Raw genomic sequence first — 18133 nt, 5'->3', positions numbered from 1 at the left:
CTAGTTCGGCTCAGAGTGCATTCAGAGGAGAAGCTCCCACCCTAGGGATATGCACCGAGCGGAGATGACCGCGTGCGAGGGGTGTCGCGGTGTGGGCGGGTGTATAGGACCACACCGTTTTCCGAAATGTTTCATTTCTCCGCCCAGTCCGGGGGTGCGTCGAACCTTCCATCACCCTGGCGCCCCTGGGAACGCGCGTCCGGGTGTTGGAACATGGAAGTAAAGATATATATTACTTTTCATTTCATCAAATCTCCTCTGGGCGGCAAGCTTCTTCCCACAGCAGGCTGGCGATGAGCCACGCCCACTCCCGGCCAGGCGCGTCCACTTCACCCTGCAGCCGAGAGAGCCTCTCGCGCCGGGCGGCGTAGCCATCCGAAACGGGCGGCGGCTGTCGCTGAGTGGGCGGCGGAGGCGGCGGCGGCGGCGGAGGCGGCGGCGGAGGCGGCGGCGGAGGCGGCGGCGGTGGCGGCGGCGGCGGCGGCGGCGGGGGCGGGGGGGCGGCGGGGGCGGCGGCGTCTGCATCCTCCTCCGCGGGCTCGGGCGGTGGCTGGCGGCGAGTAAAGACGTAGAGGCGGTGCCCCGCCTGCGGGCTCCCCACGCCTGGCCAGCGGGGCAGGGCGACGGACTCGGCGAGCCGCCAGTGCCGCTCCACCTCGGCCTGCAGCTGCGGCCCGCCAACCATCCCGTGGTCGGCGGTGGAAGGCGCCAGCGAAGAGAGGACGCCGACGGCGCCGCGCCACTCGCCGACGTACAGAAGCGCGCCTGAGGTGTGGCGCCGCGGCGGGGGAGGGCGCGTGAGCGGGGCGTGAGGCGTGCCGCGCGGCCGGCAACCACAGCTCGGGCGGAGCGCGCCTCTGCCCGTCATGGCGCGCAGCGCTCGGACGCCCATCGTGTTGCTGCCGGAGGCGGAGGCCTCGAGCGGCGGCCAGCAGAGCAGCAGAGACGCGTCCGCATGGCGGCCCACCCGCTCGGGGCCGCCGCGCTGCACCTCGCCAAAGCCAGCCTCGCACACCCACGGCACGGCGTCGTAGGCGGCGACGGCGACGCCACGCCTGCGGAGCAGCGCCGCCCAGAGGCCGCTCCCCGCGCCTAGGGGAGGGACCGACATGGCTCCGGGAGGGCTCCGAGGCGCGCCGCCCAGAGGCCGCCGCCGCGCGCCACACTCGACGAGGCCGTGCCGCGCGTGCCGCGCCACCGCCCGCAGCGCAGCCTGGGAGAGCGCACGCAGGGCGGGGTAGAGCGTGGCGCTTGCATGGCACTTTACGTATGCGTGGTGGAGTTGAGAGCGCGCCGGCGTTGTGTGGCAATTCTGTCGTCGCCTCCAGGTCTCTAGAGCCTCACCTCGCTTGGAAGCGCGTAGGCAAACACGCGGCACAGCGGCTCCGCCGTCGACTGGTGGAACTCGAGCAGCGACCGCAGGACGGGCTCGCTCACCTCACCCCGCAGGAGCGCCCGCTCCGCCCGCCTAACCTCGAGCAGCCTCGGGTCGTCTCAAGTCTTCTCGGGCCACCTCGGGTCATCTCCTCGAGTCTTCTCGGGCCGGCATCTCGGGCCCGAGGCCGTCTCACCACACGGCGGCCGGGACGAGCTGGAGCAGCAGCGCGCTGGCGCGGTCGGCGTCGTGCATCGGCCTCGCGTGCTCATTGGCCGCACCCTCGAGATGCCCTACGAGCACGCGCGGTGCGGTGAGCAGGCGCGAGAGGGCTGCGGCGCGGGGCGGGGCGGCCGCCTTGAGCTCTGGCGAGTAGAGCCACACCTGCTATTCTGTGCACAAGCCCTCGCCGAGGGGCTCGAGCATGCGCAGGAAAGCCAGACGGGTCCCCTGTGAAAAAGTGAGGCGCCACTCGCCAGCCTTGAGCTCCTTGGCTGATGCGCGGTTACAACCGCACGGGCGAGTGGCCAGAGCCCATCCTCACCAGCCCTGCCCCGCAGCGCGGCCGCTCGCCAAGCCCCGTCGATGAGTGGTCAGATGGTTAGTGCCCGAGAGCGAGGGGTCCGGGGGGGAGCACAAACATAGGACGCCCAGCCTTGCCCTCGTGCCGCCGAGTGCATATCCTATGCGAGAGAGATCCCCTGTGCCCTGTGCCCAGCCCTCTCCGCGCGGCGATGCGCCCTCCCCCCTCGCTTTTGCAAAATCCTGCAAAGGTGGGGACGTGTCTGTCCTCGACCCAGCCCTAGCTTGGGATGTCCGTTGTATTTATTTATTTATTGAGCTCCTCCGCCTTCGAGGAAAAAGAATTCTCGTTCCCCGCCGTCTAGACATGGGTGCGAAACAACGACAAGACCAAGGCACGGGCAGAGGAGAGAGAGAAGAATATAGGATGGATAAAGCGCCTGTTCACGGCATGGAGGGTGAGCCACGATGAACGTAATGAACGTAGAGCCGAACGGGGGGAAGCCGGGGAAGAAGACTCCGAGGAAGACGAAACACCAGTGGTAATCCCGTCGTCAGCTGTAACGATGCACCCGAAGGGGACCCAGCGCCAACATCATCGGTGGAGGTACAAGTGTTCGAAGAGAGATTGGACCTGAGCAACGATATGTATGACTTGGCGGCAAATGATCGGAGTGGGCGTCAGAAGAGTCGTCCTTGCGCGAGGAGAGCTCGATAAACTCGAGGGGCCAAAATATGCCGCGAGGAGGGCAGAGTTGCGCCGAAAGGCGGGAGAAGCCGCGAGAGCAAGGGATCGGCAGGCGGCGGCGGCGTCGCAGGACGAGGCAGACGAGAGCGACGCGACAGAGGAGGAAACGACAGGAGGGAGAACGACGAGAGTGGGACGACCGCGAGGTGGCATGAAGGTTGCAGCGAGAATCGGCGAGGGACTGCGAAGGGAGATAGAAAGAGGCAGACGACCAAGGGTTAGGGTGGGCGACGGCTAGCACCACACTCCTCTCCTTAAATCCCTGTGTGGTGGCGGCGTGCCGTCCTCCCATCCCTCCCTTGGGTTGTCTGTTTTCTTTCTTTCTTTTTTCTAGATATTAGTCAGGAGCAGGAGAACTAGGAGAGCGCAACCAGTAGGAGGCCCGCGCCTGCCCCCGTGCCGCCGGGTGCAACCTGTCCTATACGAGAGAGGAATCCCGGAATCCCTGGGACCCTGTCGTGTGGGTGAACCCTACCCAGCCCCCCTCCGTGTCGCGATGCGCTCCCCGCTCCCGTTCCCCTATGTGTCCCTGATCGTCCTTACAAGATCCTGCTCGTGCAGGTGGGGACCCTGTCCTTCTCCCATCCCTCGTTTGGCGTGCCCGTTTAATTTATTTATTTATCTAGATAATGTCTGTGTGCTGTGTGGTGCACGCCCGCTCCGACTCCGAGCGGCGCAGCGGGGCGCGGGGACCGGGGTCTGCCCGTCGCGTTGTCGCCCTACGGGGTGTGGACCCTGAGTTGACCAGGGGTTGTGCGCTGGGCCCTCCTGCTCGGCTCCAGCCAGTAGACAAGTCTTGTCATCAACAGAGTAGATGGATCTGACCTCGGGGCCGATGTGACCAAGCGCTGGTAGCGTGGTTTTACCTCACACCCATGGTCTCACAGTGTGCCGGCAGTCGCCGAGCAGTGTCGCTCACACAAGCCGCAGCACAAGTGACTGAGGGCCAGTGAGGGCGAGCCCATCGCTGTCACAGCTGTGGCAGCCGCACAGTAGGCTGTGTCAACTGTGCAGAGTGTGTGAGCAGCAGAGGAGCTGCTCTCCAGGCTTCTGTCGCAAAGAGCTGCATGCCACCGAAAGCGCTGTCGAGGTTCGCCGAGCGCGGCGAAATCCGGGGACGCCGCCACCGACGAGCGCGTTGGACTTTTCAATCCGGACAAAGACGGGCACACAGCGGACGGTGCGGGGCGTGTGCCCGTCATAGCGGCGAGGCGCGGGACCGTCTGTGCACTGTGGCGAGGTGGGTCGCGTCCCCGGATTTCCTCAACTCAGGGTCCGCTCCCTCTATCTGTATCTCTCCAGGAGATGTCTGCTCTATTGTCGTTGTTCACGTCTAGAACCGGCGCCTTTATGGAGTACACGTCATGCATGTTACACATCCACATCCATCAAAGATCAAACGAGCGGCTGGAATAGACAGCAATGAGCAGAGCTGCCAGCCCCCAACAAGTGGCGCCAGGAGCACCCCCGCGCCCCCAAATACAGGAAGAAGCGCGTCACCTCGGCGGCTAGTCGAGGCTCGCAGCCACTCGGATCCGAAGACCGAGTCGGGGGTCAGTGGCGTGGGCGCACGCGCCGGGCCTCTACAGCCCCGCCGGGCCCCTGCTCGGCGCTCTGACCGCGGCGACCAGCCCCGTCGCACGGTGGGAGCGGCGGCGGCAGGGGCGGAGCCGGGGGAGGGGAGTAGGAGAAGAAGCGGGAGGGGGAAATGGGGCGCGGCGGCGACGGTTGGTCGACGCTGGTGGCGGCGGCGAGGGGGGAGGAAGCGGTGCATGGGAAGAAGGGGCGGGCGGCGAGGCAGGCAGGCCGAGGCTGTGGGGCGTCGGCAGAGACGATGTGTTCGAGTTCCTGCTGGCTGAGGCGGCGGATCTGGGCCCACACCATGCGGGCAAAGCTGCGGAGGACGAGCGGCGTGTGGTTGGCGCGGTTGGTGCGCAGCAGCATCCCGCGCATGAGGCGAAGGCCGGCGTCCGTCTGCAGCTTGGTGGGGGTGCGGGCAGCCTCTTGCTCGGCGCCGCCGTTGCCGGCCTCCGCCAGAAAAGCCGCGGCCGCACTGGCCTCCACGTCCCCGCAAGGTGCGGCGAGGCCCGTCGACCGAGAGGGCGCCGGCGCCGGCCGGGGCCATACCGCCGTCACCGCATCAGGCTCTGCCGCCGGCGACTGTCCCGCACCCCCCCTTGCTGCATTTGACTGAATGTCCGGCACGCGGCCGTCGTCGCGCCGCCAGGCGAACCTCTGCGACGATGCCATCGCCACCACGGCTCGAGGTCGCTCGTCCTCTACTGGCGGCCCGCCCAAGGGCGATGCTGGCAGCGTCGGCGGCGTCAACGGTCCCGCGTTGTCCGAAGGTGCGATTATGGGCTTCAACATCCACTTGCCGTCGTCCAGCGGCGCGGGGATTTTGGGTGCCGCGAGGCCGTCGAGGAAGGCCTCGTCGAACCAGTTCGCGGCGACAGAGAGGAAGGGGTCGAGCTGAGAAACCATGGCGCGAATCAAGCCCAGGCCGAAAGCCGACGGAGGCGCCGTGGTCGTAAATCAGTAACCAGCCTCCGGCGGGGCCCCCCGCTACAGTGTGGCTCAACACAAGTGACAAGATTTAGACATAATAATCTAATCTCCCGACTTGTCCGCGGCCTCGCCCACAATGCCTCTAAAGTCTGAGAGGATCTTTCCCGCCCGCGCGCGCCCGTACATCTCCCTCATCTTCGCAACTACTCGAGTAAGGCCGCCGGGATCGGCTTCAGGACTCGATTGACATCCAGAGGCCGACCATCTGGCCACTGCCAGTCTGGAAAAGAGAAGCGTAGGTGCATGCAGTTGGCACCGTTCCCACAGCAGGGAGGGAAGAGCGTCAAGCACCCCGGGTGCTCCCTGTGCTCTCTCGGTTTGAAGGTGAGGCGGTCCGGGTCCCAGACCATGAGATCCATGCCAGTCACGTGGTGTGGGATGAGGTCGGAGGTGTTGTGGACGGCGAGGACGGCGGCGACGGTGGGCTCGGACTGCGTCGAGGTAGGCGAAAGGTAGACCAGGTCCCCGCGGCGAGGCCTCGCTCGAGGGTCGAGGGGCCGGCGCAGCCGCTGCCCGCAGCCTCGCCGGGCCTCAAATTCACTTTGAATTTCCCATCCACGTCGCTCGTCGTTCTCCGCCAGACGCTTCTCCGCTCTCGCCTCCTCCACCGAGCCCTCCTCTGTGCACATGGCACGGTGAGCTTCGAGGAGCGCACTCTCCTCCGGCGTCGGCTCGAGTGCGCGTGAGTCGCCTTGTCGTCTGTCGTCTGTCGTCTGTTGTCGCATTTCGCACACGCGCACGCCGCGCGACCCGCGTCGCTCCGCGAGGGCATGAGCCTTCCGCGATTCGAACCCGCAGCCAAAAGCTGCTCGCTCGAACCGCGGCCGACTCCGCCACCGCGGCCGCAGCTGCTGAGCTCTCCAGAAAACTGGTGCCTCATATGCTGCCTCCCTGCGGATGCTGCCGGCGAGCCTGGCTGGCGGTCCGCTGTACTACAAGGAAGTGCTGACTCGATTTCTACTCGAATTCTTCTACCCCCACGACTCGGAACGCGAATGTGACAGGACCATCGGGTCCTTCAGCCTCCAAAGCGGGATCACCCGAGAGCAGCTGAGCCTGCCTCTGGCCTCGCCTCCCTCTCCTTCAGGCATTCGTGGCATCCTATGGGTCGTCCAGAGTATCGACCTCTGGCTTGTCAGCCAGCCCCACTTTGAGGGCGCCATGAAGTACAGCGATCGCCATCTCGCTGGCCTCTCCGCAGGCCCCCCCGACCGCGTCGAACTCATCGGCGCGGGCTCTCTCGGCTACGGGACCGGCCCCAGCTTCGGCTGAGGGCTAACAAGCTGCCGAGCCCAAATCACTGTGAGAGTCGTGATTTCTTGTTGGTTAATAAAAATCTCTCTCTCGCATACGGAGGCGCGGGCGTGCGCGGGGCGGGCGAGGTGACGGGCGTGTGGCGAAAGCGGGTGAGATATAATGGGCGTGGCCCGATGGCGTGACTTTGCAACCTGCAGCCAGCGGCGTACGCAGAACCTGTGGTTGCAAAGAGGGTGGGATGTGAATGTGTGCGACGCGGCTGGCCGCGCGCTGCCAAGTTCGTCGTCATCGGCGGAGTCGCTCTCGCCCGCGTCCTCCTCGTACAGCGCCATGCCGTGCCGGCTTATCCAAAGACCGCCGCGCATGCGCCACACGCCATCTTGCGGTTGAGCGCCGCGTGGGGCGCGCACGAGCGGCAGCTCGTCCAGCCGATGCAAAATCGCGGGCTCGCCGGCGCTCTCGGGGGTCTCACTCCGCCATGGGCACAGTGCCGAGCACCTCCGCCCACGACACGTCCTCGAGATCGTCGAGGTCGAGCTCGTTTTCGAAGCGCACCGTGAAGGTACGCTCTTCAGCGTCATATCTCCATAGGATGCCGGGCTCCCGTCCGCCCGCCTCGTAGCCGTGCCAAACTGACCACGGCACGTCGAGGCGTAGCCCGAGCAGCTCAGCCGCGTACTTAGTGTCGCGCTTTGCTGCTCCAAGATCCATGGCCTCGTTGGTAAGGAGGTTGCGCCAGGTGCCTGTCGGCTCGCCCGGCCGGGGGCCCAGTAGTACCCAACCGGTGCGCGGCCGGACGGTCTGGGCTCCCCGCGAGTCGCGTCCTGAGCCTCGGCAGCGCGCTGCGCGGCGCGGCGCTCGCGCTCGCTGCTTCTGTGCCGAGAGCGGCATGATTGTACCCAGCTGAAGCTCCAGACTCCTCGGGTCCGCGAGTTGCACGATTTGCGCAGGTTGAGGGGAATTGGCGTAAGCGTCTGAAAGCAGTCTTGGGTGGTCAACGTTGTTAAAAAGACAGCGGGCAAAGCAGCCCCGGACCCAAGATCACGCCCACCACAGCCGCTGGCGCTCGCTCTACACCGCGCCCGCCACGCCGCCAAAGGGCACAAAACCCCGGACCCAATATCACGCCCACCACAGTCGAGAGCTCGAGAGTCTACACCGCGCTCGCCGCGCCGCCGCCGCGTGCCGCCGCCGCGGCCTCCCGCGCCTCCACGAGCACCCGAGGCGGCATCGCCACGATGTCGACCTCCACCGGCTTGTTGCCAGAGGATGAGCGGTCCACCATGATCGGCCTCGCTGCCCGCCTAAGATGCACAAGCATGGGCGCGGGACTGTCTCCCGCATTCTCCACGTCCTAGCAAAGACTCGGCGCGCGTGGGGAAGCAGTGAGAATGCGTTTGCGTGTGTGCTCGAGCGCACGAGAGAGCGTGCCTCCTCCGCAGCAGCCAGTGCGCCCCGCCGGCGATGCAAGCGAGGAGCAGCGCTGCGTTGAGCGCGAGCGAACCGTACAGCAATGTCGCGTCCGTCGCTGACGCCCCAACCGTCGCCTCGCGCGCGCCGCCGCCGCCGCCGCCGCCCGGCTCGCTCTTGCGGCGCGGGTTGTCGATCTCGAAGCGGTGCAGCTCGGCGCCTCCATACCCGAGGATCCGCACAACCTAGCGACGAGCAGTCTCGCGTCACGCTCAAGGCAGCCACGCCGCGGCCTCCCTCCCCGGCACGTGCGGACCGCGGTGTGCTTGTCCACGACGTCGACCCGCGCGAAGGAGCCCTCCGCGTCGAAGAATGGGACCTAGAGCGGGGAACCATCGACCATCACTTGCAACGTGGGAGCAACGGAGTCTATGTCTGCCTCCGAAGAGCAGCATTCCTACACGCAGCCTCACGCGCCGCGCTCGAGGCAGCTCTCTGGTCGGGCCTCCCGCGCGGAGGCGGAGACGGGCCGATGCGGAGAGGGAGTGGTGGTGGTCGTGGTCGATGGGCGACCCCGCGCCCACCGTGACGTAGTGCATCGACTCGGCAGTGAACGGGCCGACGAAGTCCTCCGCCTGTATGAGTGTGATGACCAGGGCCCTCATGTAGCGTAGTTGCAGCCGATGCACACATGCATGTGCATACACACATCTCGAGAGCGCGGGTCAGGTACGGGTGTGTGTGGGTAGGGGGGAGAGGTCATCTCTAACGGCCGCCTTGTTGGACCGCAGTGCGTCTGCGGGCGGGGCGTAATCGGTGCCCCTCTTGTCGAGGTGCGCGATGGCTCGCGGCTCAACGATGTGCTGCGCCTGTAGTTCACAGCTGGAGCGGTGAAGGACGCCGCTCACACCGTCTTTTGTCGACGGGCTGCGCCGCACCTAATCTCGCGCCAATCTGAGGTCGATCTCGGCGGATCTCGCCGCCACAGCTGAGGCTCGACAGAGCGGCGGGCGCGCGTTGTGGTCGTGCCCGTTGAGGTAGAGCGCCACGCCGTGCTGGAAGAGGTACGGCCGCAGCTCCTCCACCAACTCGGGCGTGGGGCCGTGCTCGGCGACCGACCAGATCTGCAAGCGAGGCGAGTCGTGGGCAAGACTCGCCAAGGCCGCGCACTGGCGTGAGAGTGTGCGTGTGTCTCGCGGGCGTCTCGGAGGCGCACCGGGTAGTGGCCCGAGACGATGACCCAGTCGTGCGCTGCACCGGCGAGCGTGCGGAGCAGCCACTCCTCGTGCGCCCTCGCGCTCTCCTTCTCGTGCTCCGCGCGGCCTGTTCACGGCTCGTGCGTGTGAAGAAACGTTTTTTCACACCCGTCCCTCGACGCCTCGTGCGCTGGCCCGAGCACGGCAGGTCAAAGTAGTCGCCTAAGGGAAGGTTCCGAGCGGGCTCCGAGAGGCGGCTCCGAGATGCCCCGAGCGGCGCAGGTGCAGGTGAAGGTCGCCGTCCGCCCCGAGGAGGCAGCTGCAGACGTGGAAAGTGCCGTCCGCCGCCACCGTCCAGTCGCTGTCGCACGGCTCGCCGGGAGGGATGCAGCTCACCTGAGGTACGGTGACAGAGCGTGGTCAGATTAACTAGTAACACCAATGCAAACCGGAGGGAATGCGGCTCACCGGCGTCTGCTTCCCCCACCTCGAGAGGCTGCCCCGGTAGGGCGTGCACAGGCCTGCCCCCAAAGGCAGCGTGAGGACACTCAACCTCCTGCGGGTGAGGTGGGGCGCACCACTCGACTGCTATCGGGCGAGAACAGGCCTGCCCACTTGACTGCGTCGGCCATCACCACCAGCACCGAGAGGCCGTCCCTCTCCCGCCGCAGGCTGAAGGTGTACCACGGAGCCTCGACCGACCTACGGGGAGGCTCAGAGAAGACTCCGAGAGGAGGCTACGAGAGTGGTGCAGCAGAGCCGTCGACAGCGACCCGTCGACGTGCGAGGGGCGTGCGTCCGTGACGGGGTACCTAAAAAAGAGGGGGGAGAGTGAGGAGAACTTCTCCATGCACGTAGGTCGTGCTATGGGCCCCGCCGGGCGCCTCCACCGCCCCGACGCGCCGGCGGGCGGGTCGTTCGAGTAGTCGACTTGCGCCCGCACGAAGCCATAGTAGTCGTGGTTGCCAGCATTCACGTAGAAGGGCACCTGAGACCCCGCGACGCGCTCTGAGGTGCGTCGTGAATGGTGAGTGGGCCTCCAGGCTGGGCTCCGCCGCGCCCCGTCGAGGCCCGGGCCGCGATATACCTCCTCGAAGGTGGCGTTGAAGCGCGGAGAGTGCTTCTGGTTGCACGGCCGATCCTCCAGCCGGCCAACCCGCGCCGTGACGCCGCTCATGCGCCACGAGCCGCTCCCGCCAAACCTGGCGTCAAAGGCGGAGCCGAGCGCTCCTTGCCCGCCGGCGACACCCGCCTCCAGCGCGCGATTCAGCGCCGCGAGGAGCGAGGCGGGGCGCCGCTGCTCAGGGTCGCGGTGAAAGCGGACCAAGCTGAGCTCGACCCGCCGGCTCGTCTTCTCTCCGCCCTGCTGCCACGCGCCCAGCCGCATGTCTCGCACGTTCGACGGAGACGCCGCCTCGCCAGCTGCGGTCGTGTCGACAGCAACCGCCTCCGCGAGGGTACGCTCAAAGGCGGCATCTCCCGACATGCCACGCCTGATTGCCCTCGGAAGCGCAACGCTGAACGCGACGACGACCACGTCGTAGTGCGCGTCAGCCGCCTCGCCATATCCAAAATCCGCGCCGGCATCGTCAGCACAGTTCAGGCCGTGGCGGTAAAAATTGTCGCCCATCATGAGTACCGCGTGCGGCCGCTTTGTTGCAGCAACGGCCTGCATCGCGCCAGCAACCGCCAGCTGGTTTGCGTTCGTCGGCTCGTCGTTGCTCGTGCCACCCCAGTCGCCGACGGCGAGGAGGGTGAGGGAGTCGTCGGGCAGCTGGCCTCCTGCGAGGAGCGGCAACACGAAGGCAAACACCGCTCTGACAGCGCTCACAGCTGCGAGAGGCATGGTGCTGCCGACGGAGTACCGTACAGCTCGTCCCCCCCATGGCGTGATATCCTGTGCAAGGACCGGGTGTGAATGTGTGAATAACAGTGTGTGTGTGTGTGTGTGTGTGTGTGTGTGTGTGTGTGTGTGTGTGTGTGTGTGTGTGTGTGTGTGTGTGTGTGTGTGTGTGTGTGTGTGTGTGTGTGTGTGTGTGTGTGTGTGTGTCACTCACACTGAATAACAGTCGTGCCAACCTCGAAGGGGCTGCCTTCCACCCGTCGCTGCTCAGTCAGGCCGGGGGAGGGGGGGAGACCTCCTGTTCCCCGCGGAACACGAGAAGGCCCCTCCTTGCCCGGTCTGCGATGCAGGGCGGTGGTTGTGCCATCGTCGCTTCGTACACACACCCAGACCCACCACGCCGCAATCGTCGCCGGCGCACGACACGTTCCCGTCGGCCGGACTGTCCTCGTCGAGTGTGTGCCGCCAAGGCGGGACGCACTCAGGGACAGTGGCGACGGGACGCGGCTCGAGGGGCGACTCCCGCGAAGGCACGGCTGGCAACCGTGGCGCGGGGCTCGTCCTCGACAAAGTCGGGTATGGCTCCGCCCGCAACGCTCTCGCTGACACGCGCGCCCGTCGACCTTACGACGGTGCGCTGCGGTCGCACGCCTCCCAAGTCATATGCCACGGCGTGCGATCTAGAATCAGCACACGCGCCTCTGCTCGCAAACACTCACCCATTGAACTGACACCGCCCGTGAGTGCGAGTTAGGGCTAGCAGTAGGCCGCTAGCCTGTGAGGAGGGCGTCCATAGACACCTCACAAGACACCTCACAAGACCCCACACACGGTCTCGTCCATGCCTTGCGGCCGGCGACGAGATTGCTAGAGACGGAGCAAGCCTGCTCTAGTCTCACATGTTACTTCCTGTCGTCTGTTGTGTTGTTGTGCCCTTGTTTGTGTCCTTGGCACCGTGGCTGGGGGGGCGACAGGGAGGATGTGGCCCTGAGTTATGTGTGTATGCCAACTCAGGGTGTGTGGCAGCCAGCTGGCTGTGTGTCTTGTGAGCCTGTTTGTGTCTGTGTGTCGCTTGTGCGTGTCGTCATCATCTGTCCCGCGTCCACCCATACCGCGCTGGTGTCCAGTCCGAGCCTGGCTGTTCTTCACCTTCCTACCTAGCCTAAGTCCTCTCGTGATCAGCGTCGCGGGTCATGACTCGTACTCTGCTTGGAGCGCAAACGTAAAAAAGAAAGAGCGCTGCGCAAGCGGGAAAATTCTTTTTCGCACCTCCGCGGGACGAAAATTCTTTGGCTGCGGGCGCGCGCGAGGCGAACAGAGGGACCGAGACGCAAGGCCCGAGGGGGCCGCCTCCACGCACATGGTCCGCCGCGTACTCGTCACGGGCGGGAACCGAGGCATTGGCCTCGCCATCGTCCACCGCTGCCTCTCCGACCATGGCGACACGCATGTCGTCCTGGCTTGTCGAAGCGCCTCGCGCGGCGAGGATGCAGTCGCGGCACTCATCACCGAGCGGCCGGACTGGAAAGCGCGGCTCACGGTGCTCGAGATCGACACCTCCTCCGACGGCAGCGTTCGTGCTGCTGCAGCAACGCTGGAGGGATCCTGCGGTAATCCGGCGCTCTACGCCATCGTCAACAACGCTGGCATCGCTTCAGGGACGGTGGCCGAGATTCTGAACGTAAACGTGCGTGGGCCAAAGCGGGTGGACGACGCGTTTGGGCCGCTGCTCGACCCGCTCGAAGGTCGCGTCGTGCAGATTTCGTCGGGCGCCGCTTCCGGTTGCGTCTCGCGCTCCTCGCCCGACATGGCTGCCTTCTTCACCAACGCGAGTGTCTCCTGGCGCGAGATCAGCGGCCTCCTCGAGGCGGTGGAGGCGAATCCGGACCTCGAGGCGCACGGCATTGGCGCTGCGATGGGAGCGTACGGCCTGAGCAAGGCGCTGCTAAACGCGTACGCGATGGCTCTCGCCCGCGAGCGCCCAGAGCTGAAGGTGAATGCGTGCTCGCCCGGCATGGTCGCAACCGACATCATGGGCAGCTTTTTGCCCTGGTGGGTGCCCCTCCCCAACGCCGCGGTCCGCTTCCTCGCGACCAAGCTTGCAGGCGCCAAGACGCCGGACGAGGGCACCGTGTCGGCCCTGCACCTCCTCTTCTCCGAGGAGCTCGAGGGGAACGGCCGATATTACGGCTCGGATGCAAAGCGGTCGCCTCTCGACCGCTACCGCTCGCCGGGCAGCCCGCCGTACGCGGGGCCGTGAGATTCCACACCTGAGGGAAAGTAAAAAACACGGCTCACGGGCTCTGCTTTTCTTCTCACCCGTCTGCAAGTTCGCGCTCACCCTGGCGAGTAGAGGCACACGCACGCTCTCTCGAGGTCTCTTGGAGCAGAGCCCCGGCGACAGTCCTCTCGAAAGAGCGTGCGTGGGTCCTCGGAGAGGGTACCCTGGGCGGGGCCTCTCTCGCCAGGCGCTCACCGCTGCTCGCCTCTCGGTGCTCTCGCGGATCGCCTCTCGCTGCTCGCCGATCGCCTCGTCGCTCTGCGCCTCGCCTCGTCAATCGCCTCGATGCAGCTCCTCGATCGGCAGGCCGCCCTCCGGCTCCTGGCGCTCGGCGTTGGCGCAGTGCCGCGTCCAGCTGCGTCGGACGCCGACCTGTCGAGCGTGGTTCGCCGAGCGGTGGTTCGTGGCGCCCAGATTGCCGACCAGGCCGACTCTGTGTGGCAGCAGGTGGCTGGCGAGGTCGTGCCGGCGTGGCAGCGTCCGCGCGCCCTCCCGCAGGCGACCGTCCCGCCGCCGCTGATTGACCGCGATTTCGCGAGGGTGATGCTCGACTTGCCGCTCGAGGTTGCAGCGAGGTGCGGCGGGAGCACGAGCGCCGCGCTCCAGGCTCAGGTCCCGAACGCAAGGCAAGACGCGGTCCTGCTGTACAAGGACGGGGCAGCGCCGACACCGCTGCAGAACGAGCCCTTCTACGGCGCCCTGAGCAGGGCGGGAGAGCCACCGCCCGGGACCGCCGTGCGTGGGTTCGCTCCGTCGCTGATCGCCGCCGCCTCGGCCGGCGACTTCTCCAACTCGACGCTGTTTGGCTTCGAGGCGTACGCGCGGTGGCGCGTGCTGACCGCCGCGCTCTCGGACGAGCGCGAGCCGGAGGAGCGGAGGAGGCTGCAGCGGTGCTTTTACCAGGCGATGGGCGACGCGATGCTCGACGGGCCTCTGCGCGACGTGCCTCTGCCGGAGTCGCCTCGGCCGGGCGTGCCGCGGTCGGGGCAGTCGCTGCAGTCGGCGGTGGACGGCTGCGGCAGGCTGCTGGATGCGATGCGAGCCAAGGGCCTCTTCTCGCGCTACTCGCTGCAGACGACCCTCGGCTCGGGCTCGGACCTCTTCGACGAGGGCGACTGGCAGGACGGAGGCTCCACCGGCTGGCAGTACGTCGTCAGCGGCTCCGCGCTGGTGGGCGGCTCGCAGCTCGCGCAGGACCGCACCGCCGCCACGGGCCGCGGCGCCGGCCTGTACCCGGGTCAGCTGCTCACGGCGCCACTCTCCGCCTTTTTGAGGCGGCGAGGCGTGGCCGCGCGCCTGGAGGAGTACTTCCTCGACAACCGGGTGGGCCGCCCGGACCCGCGCACCTTCTCCGATCCGCGGTACTACTCTGACGTGCTGCTCGAGGTCGTCGCGTTGGAGGAGCCCAACGTGGGGTCCAGGTCGGAGGGAGGTAACTGGTAAGTTCTGCATCGATCCGATGCAACATGCACAAGTTACATGTGTATGTGCATGTGTGGGTGAGTAAAAAGGAGCAGACACGGCAAATGACAAAATATGGTTGCGCCGTCTCTCTCTCCACACTCACTCGGCTCTCTCCACACTGCACACACTCTCGGGGCTCTCTCGGGCTCTCGCGGGGGCTGCCTCTCCACATGCGGCTCTCGCGCCCCACTGTGTGCACATCCGTCTGCCATACACCCAAGTCCCAACACACGGCGCGCGCCGCTCGCGCCTCTCCACACTCGCGAGTGGTGAAAAGGACAGGGGCTATTGTCCTCTCTCGCGAGACATGGAATGAGAGCTGGTCGGAGCCACTGTGGCTGCTCACGAGTTCTTGTACCCGCGCAAGACCGGCGCCGCGCTCTGTGGCATCTACTGCTCTACTCGCACTCTCGCGACATCGTCCGCCCCGCGAGGGGCCCTTATTCTAATGAGCTCACATGCGACGTCTCGCGCGCCTTCACGTCGACAAGTCTGGCGAGAACGCTGAGTGCACCGACGGCGGCGGCAGCCCCGGGTCGGACGTGTTGCCGCGGCCGGGCCTAATCTAATCAACTCACGATTGGTTTCATGAACCAGCCAGGGTCGTGTTGCCGCCGGCCCGGTTGCCCTTCTTCGCGGTCGCCAAAGTACTTTTGCCGGAGCCGGCTCGCCAGCGCAGAGTAGGAACTGGAGTAGGAGGCCCTGGACGTGGGCCTGGACGTGGGCCTGGACGTCGTCGAGCGGGGAGCGGGCGAGGGGCGGGCACCCACTACGAGAGGAGGGGTCCCCAGACTCCCTGGGAGTCGGGTCCCCAGCGGCGGCGGCGCCACTTCCGGGGAGAGGGGGGCGGAGAGGGAGGCAGAGGAGGCGCCGTCGCGGAGAGCGGCGGGGGAGAGAGGGAGGACCCCGCCGCTCTCCGCCGGCCGCGGCGCCCCTTTGAAGGGGGAGGAGAGGATCTCGAGGAAGGAGAGCCCGCCTGACCAACGACGGACGAACGGAATCAACCAACCATTTGACGAAGGAGAGCGACCTCGAGCTAGGGGAGGGCCCGCACCCCCTCGGCTCGACCGCCCCCGCGGGCCGGCAGGCGTTGCGCCGCCGGGCAGCGGCGCAGCAGCGGCGGCGAGGCCGTTAGCGGGGAGCAAAGACTCGGAGGCTCCGCCGCCAGCAGCCAAGGCAGGGCTCGAGGCGCGGCCTCCCCCCCACCGGCGGCAGCAGATGCAGCCCGCCTGTGCGCGTAGCAGCGGGCAGCCTTACTCAACTCGTAGAAGCCACCCCAACTAAGTGACGACTTCATCGACTCGGCCGCCTGCACGGCGAGGCCGGCGGCGGCGACGGCGAGCCCGGCGATGGCCGGCGGGACGCACTCGCCGCTGTCGCTGCTGCAGCCGGTGGAGTTGTTTGGAGGCGCGAAGGCTGTCTCCGGCGAGAGGGGCGCCTATAGCAAGTAGATGTCCGCGATCCAACAGCGTGGACAGCGGAGGAAGGATGCCTCTTTGGCGAGAGAGGGGTGCGTGGAGGAAGTGGCTGGCGGCAAAGGCGACGCAAGCGCCTCCCAGCAGAGCGCAGGCCGACGCCTGTGGCCGATGTGGCACACGTCTATCGTCCTGTATAGCCTGACTAATTCATGCCAGCCGCGCACGCCTCGACGAGGCGGGCGAGTCGGCCTGAGGCACAAGACGAGGTGAAACACTTCTCTCCGCGCGCAGCGTGTGTAGTGGTGAGGGGCGGCGGGGCAGGGCGGGGCGGCGGCGATCGCCTCTCGATTTCGAGAGGCGGCAGCAGCCGAGGAGCGAGCTCGGCTCCTCCCCATCCTGCCGGCTGCAGGCGCGCACGAGCAGGGCGAGCGCCGCCGCGAGGAGGCCCGCCACGGCGGTGAGGATGACCGGCTCAGGAGGGGAAGGCGACGCGACGTGCAGCGCGATTGCGACGGTGGTGGAGCCGGCGCTTGCGGAGGCAAAGACGAAGCCGAGGAGGGAGCAGGCGGCCACGGCGGCGAGGGCCACGATGCCCACGCCCGCCGCGACGCCCACGCCCGCCATCGGGGACAGGGAGCCGGACGCGACGAGAGTGGCATCGAGCTGGTACCACGTCGCGCCGCCCGCACAAACGCCGGCGGAGAGGGCGAGGGCGGTCTGGTAGAAGCGTTGACCTGGTATGGGAGGGGACACGCGCAGAGTGAGGCGTATGTCAGCGGCGTAGGACGAGAGATGTGTCCCACATACCGCAAAACGCGAGCAGGACGCCAAACAAGGCGACGAGCACAGCGAGAGCGTCGACGAGGGGAGGCGGTAGGTCGTCGAACGTGGAGGAGGAAGGCGCGCCGGGAGGAGCGGAGGGTGGAAAGACGCTTGAATTTGGGTACATACGTGGCCAGCGAGCGCTGTCAGAAATGGGGGCAAGCCTTCGGGCTCTCAGCGCTGAGCCGCCGTTGGTGAGGTTATTGGAGTGAAAAGAAATTGACCACGGGGAAAGGCCCAACTTTGCATGGGGGCAAAACAGGCGACGTGCGACCAACCGAGACAATGGTGCGCTCGCTCGCCCCGCCCGTGCCCGCGGCGGCCCGCGCGTGCGCGCGCGCGGTAGTAGGAGTAGGCTGCGGGTCGTACCGAACCGGTGGGTCACCACCGGTCTCTGGTCCCCGGGAGCAACGAACCGTGCAGCCAGACCATGTGCGCAAAACAACAGCAGCACATTCAGCGAGAAGGAGAGCACCAGCCGAGGCGCTGCCCGCCGAGGCCCGAACACGCGAGGAAGCGCGAGACGGGGCGGCGTGGGGGCCGCCCGGCGAGCAAAACGACGGGTGCCGCGCGAGTCGCGTGCGTCAAGCAGTCGAGGCTGTCGAGGCTGTCGAGGCTGCCGAGGCTGCCGAGGAGGCCGAGGAGGCCCCCCCCTCCCCCCCAGGATCTCGAACCAGGGACCAGCCGACGCGTAACGGGGAGGCGAACGCACGCGACACGACGGATGTCGAGATCCGCAGCGACGGAGATTCACCGCCTCATATAGGGTGGATTTTATTTAATTGTTTGCTGTCATTACTGGCGCCTCTGTGCGGAGTGAGGTGGTGGATAGGGTGGGCGCTCGCAGCCGTGGCGAGTGCCGCCCTCGCCGTGCGTCACGTGAGGAAGGGCCGAGGAAGGCCACCGCGCACGTCGGCCCCACGACACAGTGAAATAGTGACAGGAGCAGCACCAGCCGCAGAGGCGCCTAACAGCTGCAGCAGAGCAAAACCGGAGGACCCCCCCCGCAGAGAGAAAAGAAGCGAAAAAGCCAGACGGCGCGCTCGAAAAAGAAAACGCCGTGCCCGGCGCCCAGCGCCAAGGGGATGCGAAGCGTGGACGGGGGCAGAGGTCGCCGCCCTCCCGATCCGCGCAAGAAAGAGAAGGGTGTGGGCGTGGAAGCGACACCGACGGAATGCGCGGCGGAAGGAGCGAGGGAAGCTAGACCCCGACCTAGCCTTCTACGGGGT

General features: G+C 66.8%; 7 protein-coding genes across 7 annotated transcripts; 2 read left to right on the top strand and 5 right to left on the bottom strand.

Moving 5' to 3' along the window:
* Nucleotides 1–247: 247 nt before the first annotated feature.
* Nucleotides 248–1630, bottom strand: EMIHUDRAFT_116477 (hypothetical protein; the record flags this gene model as incomplete). Its single annotated transcript, XM_005775744.1, has 5 exons — nt 248–765; nt 835–1092; nt 1165–1213; nt 1345–1468; nt 1572–1630. The coding sequence occupies 5 exons, from the start codon at nt 1628–1630 to the stop codon at nt 248–250; spliced, it is 1008 nt and encodes a 335-aa protein (XP_005775801.1).
* A 2367-nt stretch (nt 1631–3997) lies between these two features.
* EMIHUDRAFT_368163 (hypothetical protein) lies at nt 3998–5148 on the bottom strand (the record flags this gene model as incomplete). The annotated part of the gene is made up of 1 exon (XM_005775743.1): nt 3998–5148. A coding segment is annotated over exon 1 (922 nt), but the record flags the coding sequence as incomplete, so codon positions are not given.
* Nucleotides 5149–5385: 237 nt separating this feature from the next.
* EMIHUDRAFT_239735 (hypothetical protein) lies at nt 5386–5842 on the bottom strand (the record flags this gene model as incomplete). The annotated part of the gene is made up of 2 exons (XM_005775742.1): nt 5386–5425; nt 5505–5842. 2 exons carry the CDS (start codon nt 5840–5842, stop codon nt 5386–5388), a joined length of 378 nt encoding a protein of 125 aa, XP_005775799.1.
* Nucleotides 5843–6938: 1096 nt separating this feature from the next.
* Nucleotides 6939–10922, bottom strand: EMIHUDRAFT_116476 (hypothetical protein; the record flags this gene model as incomplete). Its single annotated transcript, XM_005775741.1, has 13 exons — nt 6939–7220; nt 7630–7774; nt 7890–8125; nt 8197–8259; nt 8465–8515; nt 8867–9004; nt 9097–9203; nt 9245–9298; nt 9545–9632; nt 9712–9778; nt 9850–9888; nt 9967–10064; nt 10164–10922. 13 exons carry the CDS (start codon nt 10920–10922, stop codon nt 6939–6941), a joined length of 2127 nt encoding a protein of 708 aa, XP_005775798.1.
* A 1357-nt stretch (nt 10923–12279) lies between these two features.
* EMIHUDRAFT_239732 (hypothetical protein) lies at nt 12280–13179 on the top strand (the record flags this gene model as incomplete). Its single annotated transcript, XM_005775740.1, has 1 exon — nt 12280–13179. One exon carries the CDS (start codon nt 12280–12282, stop codon nt 13177–13179), a length of 900 nt encoding a protein of 299 aa, XP_005775797.1.
* Nucleotides 13180–13485: 306 nt separating this feature from the next.
* On the top strand, nt 13486–14643 carry EMIHUDRAFT_239731 (hypothetical protein; the record flags this gene model as incomplete). Its single annotated transcript, XM_005775739.1, has 1 exon — nt 13486–14643. One exon carries the CDS (start codon nt 13486–13488, stop codon nt 14641–14643), a length of 1158 nt encoding a protein of 385 aa, XP_005775796.1.
* Nucleotides 14644–14713: 70 nt separating this feature from the next.
* On the bottom strand, nt 14714–17050 carry EMIHUDRAFT_444143 (hypothetical protein). Its single transcript, XM_005775738.1, has 8 exons — nt 16890–17050; nt 16358–16816; nt 16309–16331; nt 16179–16241; nt 15719–16102; nt 15618–15640; nt 15292–15547; nt 14714–15224 (listed from the first exon to the last, which is right to left on the bottom strand). The coding sequence occupies exons 1-8, from the start codon at nt 17029–17031 to the stop codon at nt 15105–15107; spliced, it is 1470 nt and encodes a 489-aa protein (XP_005775795.1). The 5' UTR covers nt 17032–17050; the 3' UTR covers nt 14714–15104.
* Nucleotides 17051–18133: the final 1083 nt, after the last annotated feature.

Source organism: Emiliania huxleyi (genome assembly GCF_000372725.1).
Source record: "Emiliania huxleyi CCMP1516 unplaced genomic scaffold EMIHUscaffold_294, whole genome shotgun sequence".
Lineage (NCBI taxonomy): Eukaryota > Haptophyta > Isochrysidales > Noelaerhabdaceae > Emiliania > Emiliania huxleyi.
This window is presented reverse-complemented; position numbering and strand designations above follow the sequence as displayed.